The following is a 10150-nucleotide window of genomic DNA, read 5'->3' on the forward strand; positions in this document are numbered from 1 at the left end:
CACAAAACTGATGGTACATTTTTGGTTACAGTTAAATGATATATAGTTTTTTTTTTTTTTTTTCTTTTTACTGGTGTATCATCTTAGTCAGATTTTGATATTAATACTCTTTGACCCATGAAAATAAGGAGATCTCTGTTCTTTCTTTTGAAACATTTAACATAGCATGGATGTTTCCCCTAAATGTTTTATTTATTTTTTCATTTTATTTATTTATTTGGCGGGACCGAGGATTGAACTCAGGCCCTTGCGCTTGCCAGGGAAGTGCTTATTCCACTGAACCTTCTCCCTGGCCCCCTCCCCTAAATGTTTTAGAATTCTTATATGAATCCTTCTGGGTAAATTTTACGTTTTTGTTTTTAGGAAGCTTTGTGCATCTTCTAGAGTTAGTTTTGGTACTTACATTTTCTAGTATAGAATTCACATTGTTTATAAAAATATACTTCAGTAGAATACTAAAAAATGGTATAGTTTTTAGCTTTCTGTGCTGTCTCTTTTCTATCCTTTCTTTCTTTCTTTCTTTCTTTCTTTCTTTCTTTCTTTCTTTCTTTCTTTCTTTCTTTCTTTCTTTTTTTTTTTTTGGCGGAACCAGGATTGAACTCAGACCCTTGCGCTTGCCAGGGAAGCACTTATTCTATGGAGCCATCTCCCCAGCCCTCTATAATTTCTTCTTTATTTGTACCTTTTATAGCTCTCTTTTATTACTTAAAAGGTTTTCTTTCAGATTCCACTTAAAAACAGTCAAAGCTATTTGTATTCATAAATACTTGCCTCTACTTATTTTTCCTTTCCTGGAATTTCTTTTGCAAAACTAAGGACATAGGAAATCTATGCAGTTGAAATTTATTTAATAATATAATACAAGAATTTAAGTATTAATCCCAACGTTTAAAAAATGTTTTGAAATTACAGTATTTAAAAATTCACCGGTGATATTTATTTGCAATCTATTATAGGAGAAATATGGGGAATTGATGAGCATCAGAAAACCCAGAACAGATTTTTGAAACAAGTTTTCAAGAAAACACTGACTGAAGAAGTCAATGAATGTCACAATAAATTCACAAATGCATTTCCTCTGAATTCAGACTTTATTTCTTCCAGACATAACTTCTATGAATATGACTTGTTTGAAAACTGTTTAGAACATAATTGTAACTGTCATAATAATGTGAAATGCCTTATAAGAAAGGAACACTTTGACTATAATGGAACTGTGAGATCATATGGCAATAACTCATCCCCTCTTGTAGTAACACCCTTTAAATGTAATCAGTGTGGAAGAGGTTTTAGTCAAACATTGGACCTCATTAGACACCTAAGAATTCATTCTGGAGAGAAACCTTATGAATGTAACAAATGTAGAAAAGCCTTCAGCCACAAAGAAAAGCTCATTAAACATCATAAAATACATAGTAGAGAACAGTCTTATGATTGTAATGATTGTGGAAAGACTTTTATTAAAATGTCAAATCTTATTAGACATCAAAGAATTCATACGGGAGAGAAACCCTATGCATGTAATGAATGTGGGAAATCCTTCAGCCAGAAGTCAAATCTCATTGATCATGAAAAAATTCATACTGGAGAGAAACCTTATGAATGTAATGAGTGTGGAAAAGCCTTCAGCCAGAAACAAAGCCTCATTGCACATCAGAAAGTTCACACTGGAGAGAAACCTTATGCTTGTAATGAATGTGGTAAAGCCTTCCCTCGAATTGCGTCCCTTGCTCTTCATATGAGAAGTCACACAGGAGAAAAACCTTACAAATGTGACAAATGTGGAAAAGCCTTCTCTCAGTTTTCCATGCTTATTATACATGTGAGAATACATACAGGTGAGAAACCCTATGAATGCAGTGAGTGTGGAAAATCTTTCTCTCAAAGCTCAGCCCTCACTGTACATATGAGAAGTCACACTGGTGAGAAGCCCTATGAATGTGAGGAATGTAGGAAAGCCTTCAGCCACAAGAAAAACTTTATTACACACCAGAAAATTCATACTAAAGAGAAACCTTATGAATGTAATGAATGTGGGAAAGCTTTTATTCAGATGTCAAATCTTGTTAGACATCAGAGAATTCATACTGGAGAAAAACCTTACATATGTAAGGAATGTGGCAAAGCTTTTAGCCAGAAATCAAATCTCATTGCTCATGAAAAAATTCATTCTGGAGAGAAACCCTATGAATGTAACGAATGTGGTAAAGCCTTCAGCCAAAAACAGAATTTTATCACTCATCAGAAAGTTCATACTGGAGAGAAACCTTATGACTGTAATAAATGTGGTAAAGCCTTTTCTCAAATTGCATCCCTTACACTTCATTTGAGAAGTCACACAGGAGAAAAGCCTTATGAATGTGATAAGTGTGGGAAAGCCTTTTCTCAGTGTTCATTGCTTAATTTACATATGAGAAGTCATACTGGTGAGAAACCCTATGTATGTAATGAATGTGGAAAAGCCTTCTCACAGAGAACGTCCCTTATAGTTCACATGAGAGGTCATACAGGTGAGAAACCCTATGAATGTAATAAATGTGGAAAAGCCTTCTCCCAGAGTTCCTCCCTCACTATTCATATACGGGGTCATACAGGTGAGAAACCCTTTGACTGCAGTAAATGTGGAAAAGCCTTTTCTCAGATCTCATCACTTACTCTTCATATGAGGAAACATACAGGTGAAAAACCCTATAACTGCATTGAGTGTGGCAAAGCTTTCAGTCAAAAGTCACACCTTGTTAGACATCAGAGAATACATACTCATCAGAAACAGTGTACATAGTGTGAGTATGGGAAAGCCCTCAGAAGGAATTAATACCTTGTTACATTGCATATTTGGTTCCAAAGCAGAAACCCATGAATATGGGAAAGCCTTTTGAAGATTTTGACAACTTATAGAACATTAGAAAATCATTGCCTAAGTAAACAGTTTTATGCAAAAGCTGTTAAAAAAAATCTTTAGCAGACACCTTCCTTGTTAATGGTATTAATATTCTCATTCAAATCTGGAAGAAGATACCTGCTGTTGACATATCAACATACTAAAGCTCTCAGCTAATATATTAAACAAGAAAAAGAAGATTGGGGAAAGAACTATAAAATAGCCTTTTATGTAAAACATAGGTAATTAGAAATGTGGTGAAAGAAAATATCTTCTTTTTTTATTTCCAGTACTGGGGATCAAACTCAGGACCTTGTACTTGCCAGGCAGGTGCTTGTGCCACTGAGCTATCTCCCCGGCCCCTGGTGAAAGAAGCTATGTAAGAATAAAAACAAAAATGAATTATGAGACTTTTATCTATAGAGATATAAAATATGTTGAAGGGCTCAAAAAAAACCCTGAAAATTTGAGAGAAGTAAAATTAATTCTGAAAAAACTTGACATTGTAAAAACATACTCTCTCCAAAGTCTCTAATATACTTTCACTCAGAATTTACACGTTAGTTACAGTTGAAATAATTTCACAAACTGTTTTAAAATATCCAAGCAGCTAGCTAAAGGATCACGAAGAGCTGAAACATTTGACAAAGCAAAGCAACTAGGGATGATACATGATTATCATTACATACTTTATCTAGAGCTGTTGTCATTTAAACTGTCATTCAGTGACTAAATATTCAGTGGAAACAAATTGAATATTAATAGAACCATCTAAGATGATGTGGGAATTTTGTGTATGATAAAGCTGTTAAAAATCAGAGTAATAAAGGACTACTCAGTAAATGGAAGATTCATATAAGCAAAATGTTTGCTCTCTACATTATATATAAAACTAAAACCCAAGTTAAAATTCTAAAACTGATGCAAATAAAGTATATTACTTCAGAGTAATCGGATTAAATGAGACAATCAGTTCTGTTTTGGTGTTTTGGTCTCAAAAATACACATATATATGCACAAAAAATACCTGTCCCTGTGTTCACTGTATTATGGCTTTTATTGCCCTAAATTGGAATATGAAATAAGTTTCTGTCTGTAGAGGGACAGATCAATACCATATGTTTATTTCTACAATGCAGTATTATACAGTATGTAAAAAGATTGAAAACTGGCATTCGGTTACATGGATTGATCACAGTATATTGGGAAAAATAAAGCAAAGTTCACAGTGAAACATTAAAAGATCAGTGTGAACAATAGTACTTATATTGATTGCCTTTGGGGATATGGAAAGTTTTGATGTGAATTGTTACATTGATCTGTAATATTTTATAATAAAAGAATGAAAGCAAATGCCACAATTTTAACAAGTCTGGTTTTCCAAATTAGTTATGTGGAATTTAAAAGTATTTTGTCTTTATTTTCCTAGTATTTTCAGAATAATAATCAAATAAGTGGGGAAAACATGGGTCCAGTTTTAAAATGGATGTTTGATCAGTTAACATTAATAAAAAAATTCTCTTGACACAAGACTGTAAACTTTTCAGAACATTAATTGGGTTAATAAAAAAATCAACCATGAATAATGTTCGAAACTAACTTAAAATTTTAAAAATAATCTTGTGTTAAACAGGTTCCTTTCCAAGTTGAAAACTGAAGAAGCAAAAGAATTGTTTAATTTTGGGGATGATGGTCTCTGCATTTGGAAAAAAATGAATCTCATTTGTGTTGGATTCAGAATGAAGGACAGAGATCATTAAGACATACTAGAAAATGTAGTATGGAAATTTACCGGCATTAGAATAGAAGGATTTTCAATATAGCTCAACATAACTTTCTTTGGTTTCTAGATTCTTAATTGGATTCCAGGTAGATTTAAGTGTGTCAGATAAGAGCCTTGTAGCTTACTCTTTTGGAGGAAGCATTGTTTCTGTTTCTATAGGAAAGTTAGGCATTCATCTTGCTTTGTAATTCATACACTTTCAGTATAAGACTGAGCTGGGTTTTTGTGTATCTCAGTTCTGCATTGGTAAGGTATTGTCAAGGTATACTTAGAAATATTCATGTAATAAGTACTGTAATGAGCTAGGAATTTAAATTCTTAAGGTCATATTTTTCTTTACCCACTTTGTCTAGAACAGTTAGGAACAATCAATCAGCCTCATACTCATTAGTATGACCAAAACGTTCTGATATTTCAGTTAGCATATTCACTCAGAACCTTGTCTTTTTGAAAAAGTATTTGACTAGTAATGTCAAGTGATGGTATTTTATGTATCTCTTGCCACATGAATCAGTGTTTTATTACTGGATAGTGCCTTTAAATCATATCAATTAGAGAGCCAATACTAAAAACCCAGAACCAATGAAGAAAGCTCTTTTTTCAGATAATATTGCTCTAAAAACATTCGTAGTTTAATGATCTTGGTCAGGGTTCTCCACCAGGTTTATGTGTAATTATGTAAAATATTACATCAGAAATATAGTAATTAAAATTGTTACATATGAATGTGATGTATTAGATATATATTAAATATGTTTATGTATTGCCCAAGTTTTGGAAGTTTATATATTTAGCATAGTTGAAATTTATGAAATATTGTAAGGAATTAGCTCATGAATTATAGGGACCAGCAAGTCTGAAATTAGAGCAGGCCTTCTATTTGGAAAATTAGGAGGGTTTTTTTTTTTTTTTTCCTGGAATCGGGGCTTGAACTCAGACCCTTGCGCTTGCCAAGCAAAGTGCTTATTCCACTGAGCTATCCCCCCAGCCCCCGAAAATTAGGAGTTAATGCTACAACCTTGAAGCAGACTTTCTTCTCTACAGTTTTTGCTTTTACAGCTGCTTGGATGAGGTTCTTCCACATTGAAGATCATCTTAAAGTCAACTAATCATTGATGTATATTAGCTCTCTCACTGCTGCAATATAGTACCTGAAACCCACAACTTAAAAGAGGAGAGATTTTACTTCACCCAGAGTTTCTGGGGATTCACTCCATGGTTGGCTGGCTCCCAGGCAGAAATATCATAGGGGAAGAGCATGGCAGAACAGAGCAGTTTGGTTCATGGCTTCCAGGAAGCAGAGCAAGAGAATAGCATCAGAGAGGAAAGGGTCAGGGATCAGATATAAACCCCAATGCCATGGCTCCATGACTCACCCAGACACACCCAGAAGTGCACTCCACCAGTTCCCTGGGCAGACCGTAAGTCAGTCCAGTTGACATCACCCTGTCTACCACAGGATGGACACCACATTTTCAAAATACTATGAGAATAGTAATATGTATATTAGTATTTTTAAACACCTAAGTACTATAGCCAAATGCATATGTAAGATAATTATCATAGTGTTTGATTTTTTCCCCTCTTTTTTTGTGCTTATGTGACTTACTGAAACTGCCTAAACATGGTCCAGTTTGTCATTCTATAATTTGGGTCCTCTGTGTTATTAAGCTACAGTATGTGGGCTTTAATCTAGAGGTTTGCATATACTAAATTAGTAGGAAATCCTCTAATAATAAGATCCATCACCATTCCAATAATTTTTTTAAATGTATTTGATACAGAGTCTCACTATGCAGCTCAGACTTGTAGCAATCCACCTGTTTTCAGTCTCCCCAGGTCTGGGATTATAGGAATGTGCCACCACACCCAGTCTCAGAGGCTGGCTCAGCACATGTGGGGCATGGCTGGTGTGGCATGTGGTGCCAGAGATTGAACCCTGGTCCCAGAACTTGCCTAAGCAGGTGCTTAGTCCACTGAGCTATCTTGCCAGCCCTAGTTCTACTACATCTACAAAAAACCTGCATTACTATCCTCATTTGTCATGATATACTCTATGTGCCTATATCCAAGTATGGAAGCCATACTAGAAATTACATCATTGACATGGATGGATATGACTGATGATCAAATATTCCTAAGAGTATTTTAGAGTGACTGAAATTAGCAGTGAGTAGATTAACATAAAGTTCAAAAGCTGAAGGAGATAGCTCCCATGTGTACCTAAACAAGAGCTGAAGATATTACTAAATTTTCAATATGAAATTATGCTAATATAAAAATCCATTACCATAGCAAGTATTTTAGAAAATTATAGCCTGTGGATGTCTAAGTTTTGCATTTTCATTGGGATGTTTTATGTGAAAAGATTTTCTCTACTGAGTAATACCAGAATGAAGTGAAACCTCATGACTAAATGTCTAAGATTCATGTGAAATGAACATAACAAATGCAGTGCTCTGAGGTGAATATTAATAATGGAGCAGGCTATGCAAGTGCAGGGTAGGGATATCTGGAAAATCTCTGTATGAAATTGTACAAGTTTTTGTTCACTTTTACTCTGACTCTAAAAGTGCTCTTTAAGTATTTTTTTTAAAGCTTTACATTTTTAAGGCCTTATGAGAATAAGAAACATGAGGGGAAAAGAATTCTTTTTATCATTAATGGATATGTTATCGAGCAATGCTAGTTTAGCTGAAGACACCCAGACACATCCCCAAATTTCTGAGATACAATACCAATAAACCAATAGAACTTTTTCATATATAGATATTGTTATAGCAACATATCTAGCAACAAAAGGATGAAAATAATATACGGCATAATCTTAGAATATTATATAGCAGTCAATATATTAGCTAAAAAGAGCAAACTATGAAAATATGTGTAGTATGTGACAATATTTAAACATTTAAAAAGCAAACAGACTGTAGAGTGTGGACTATTATAAATCATTGACTATTTCCTGTGCACATAATAAAATACACAAAATATGGCCCTCCTGTCTATAAGATGTATTCCAGTGTAAGAATTTGAAAATATATGCCTTATCATAGATGTAATCCAGAAAATTGAAGGCTATAGAAATTGTATTTCTTACATCCACTAAACTGATTACCTCCGCAGGAAGAAAGGATAGAATAGAGGGCTGATATGAGGAAAAGGTTATAGGAAGTAAAATGTGGCTGTTTTAAAAAGAATGATCCAGCACAAGCAATACCACATACTGAGAGAAAAACATTAACCTTTAATTCAAAAGTGCTGTGGCGCACTTGTAATAGCATGGTGAGTCAAAATAGCCTCCCAGGCATGAAGCCTGATACAGACTATCTCCAGCTGAATACCAGAGTTCCACCCTTAACCCCTGCAGTGTCAAATACTGTCACCATTACCAAAAAGTTGGTGGCACAGAGAATGCTGTTGTATACTTAGCCAATGTCTTTCTCTCAGTCTCGCTGAAGGAGAAAGATGCATTCACATACTTGTCTAATAAATGTTTTCACTGTCCTTCCCTATGGGTCCCTTGACTTCCTGCCATTTGTCATCAAAAGGTGGGACTAAAGAACATATTTTGCAAGCACAAGGGCCTGAGTTCAATCTCCAGTTCTGGAAAAAAATAATAAAAAAAGGAACATATCTTGATTGTAAGTCCTACTGAAAATAAGTTGCCTAGGCATTGTGCTTGGTCACCACTAATGTTGGGTCATAAATCTAGGTAAGATTCAAGGTCCAATTAACCAGTATAATTTTTCTGATCAACATGGTCAGGAAATCAACAGAATATTCCAGACAAGATTAAGTTCTTGGGTGTATCCACTAGTAAAAAGGAAGTACAATAGCTAGTAGGCCTCTTTTGATAATGGAGATGTGTTTCCCATCTGGATATTCTATGGTGATATTTCACGGTAACATGAAAGGCAGCCTTTTTTTGAATGGGGCTTCTCAACAACAAACATTGGAAGCCTTAATGCATACACTGCCTTTGAGACATTTGGAACTTGATAGTGTAGTGGAAATATAGGTATAAACAACTGCCATACATGCTGATTGAAGTCTTTGCCCCACAGGTAGTCAACTCAACCAAAATGGTAATGATGCCCCACTAAATGCACTGTGTTACCTGCAGTGGTGATGGCTGTGCAAGTCACAGCACCTGACATTCCTTGTTATATGGCAAATGGCCTAGACAGTTAGGAGACTAGCAACAAAATTATTGGGTTTTAAAGGAGTCCCTTGAGAGTCAGATTTGTATTACTATAGTAAAATACATAATAAACTAAGAAAAACACTTTCTCTCCCTGGAAAGCTCAAGGGCCTGAGTTCAATCCCTGGTTCCACCAAAAAAAAGAAAAAGAAAAAGAAAACGAAAAAACAAAATCACTTTCTCATGTGTAATCTAAAAGACACAAAGATGACACAAAAGTAGAAGGGACACTTGTGAGAGAAGAGGAAGTGAATTGGAGAGAAGACAAAAATAATGGGGACACCAAAATTACCAAAGTATGCTATGTGTATGTACAAATGTGCTAAATGAAACCCACTATTATGTATAGTTAACATACTCTAATAAAATATATATGAATGCTTTATACCATATTATTTGCAAAACCAGGGGTGATGGGGGAAGCTGTATACTTTTCATAGCAATGGAACATATTTCATTGGTTGCTTGTCTATGCTATTAACATTTCTGTCACAATTTTCAAACATACAAAAGGGAATCAATGAACAGGCACAACAGTCATCACCTAAGATGTTCATTCACCTAATGTCCTGTTTGAGCTGTGGGTTTTGATTTTTTTTTAGGATTTCTTCAAATTATAGTTATGATAACACTTCAACTCTTAAATAGTTGAGGCTACCTCTTTAAAGGAATGTCATCTAACAAAATGGCACCACATTTAACAAAATAGACACTGTCCTTATCTTCTAATATCTAACCTATATTAAGTTGTATCCAATATTATTGAATATGATTTATGGCTGTATACAAAGTTCTATTGTTACAGAACTGGTACCAAACTGAACGGAAAGCATTCTGCACCAAGAAATTGGAAGGCAGCTAACTTTATTATGCCAGTGATGGGGGATCACTCCTAAAGCATTGGCCCATAGCCATCTTTTTTTTAATATGAATTTTTTCCATAAATTTATTGAGAAACAAATAGCAATGAGGCAGTTTCAAACCAAACTGGTAGGACAGTTTCAATAATTAACACATTGTATACATTCTTCCTAATGGTTAATTGCTGTACAAGATGCAGACATGATATCCTACTTACAAACACCATTAGAACAAATCCCTCTATTCATTAAGAGAATGTAATTGTGTATCAATCCTAGCAATTTGAATACACAGGTACAAAATGGACATTCATCTGCATCCCCTTTTTGTTGTTCTGTTATTTGAATATTATAGGTGTGTAAACTCAGCAAAATATTCTAAAAGAGTCCAGTAGCCCATAATAGTATTGGGTCTTCTGCTT

General features: G+C 34.6%; 2 protein-coding genes across 2 annotated transcripts in view; one reads left to right on the forward strand and one right to left on the reverse strand.

The window, feature by feature from the left end:
- The window catches only part of LOC111818209 (zinc finger protein 850-like), a 144824-nt gene that overhangs the window by 62186 nt on the left and 72488 nt on the right, over positions 1-10150 (reverse strand). The gene's annotated exons all lie outside the window — the stretch shown is intronic.
- Znf569 (zinc finger protein 569) lies at positions 961-3191 on the forward strand. The gene has a single exon (XM_023721602.1). The coding sequence runs from the start codon at positions 1466-1468 to the stop codon at positions 2780-2782; it is 1317 nt and encodes a 438-aa protein (XP_023577370.1). The 5' UTR covers positions 961-1465; the 3' UTR covers positions 2783-3191.

This window comes from Octodon degus, unplaced genomic scaffold (assembly GCF_000260255.1).
Source record: "Octodon degus isolate 3935 unplaced genomic scaffold, OctDeg1.0 scaffold00083, whole genome shotgun sequence".
Taxonomy (NCBI): Eukaryota; Metazoa; Chordata; class Mammalia; order Rodentia; family Octodontidae; genus Octodon; species Octodon degus.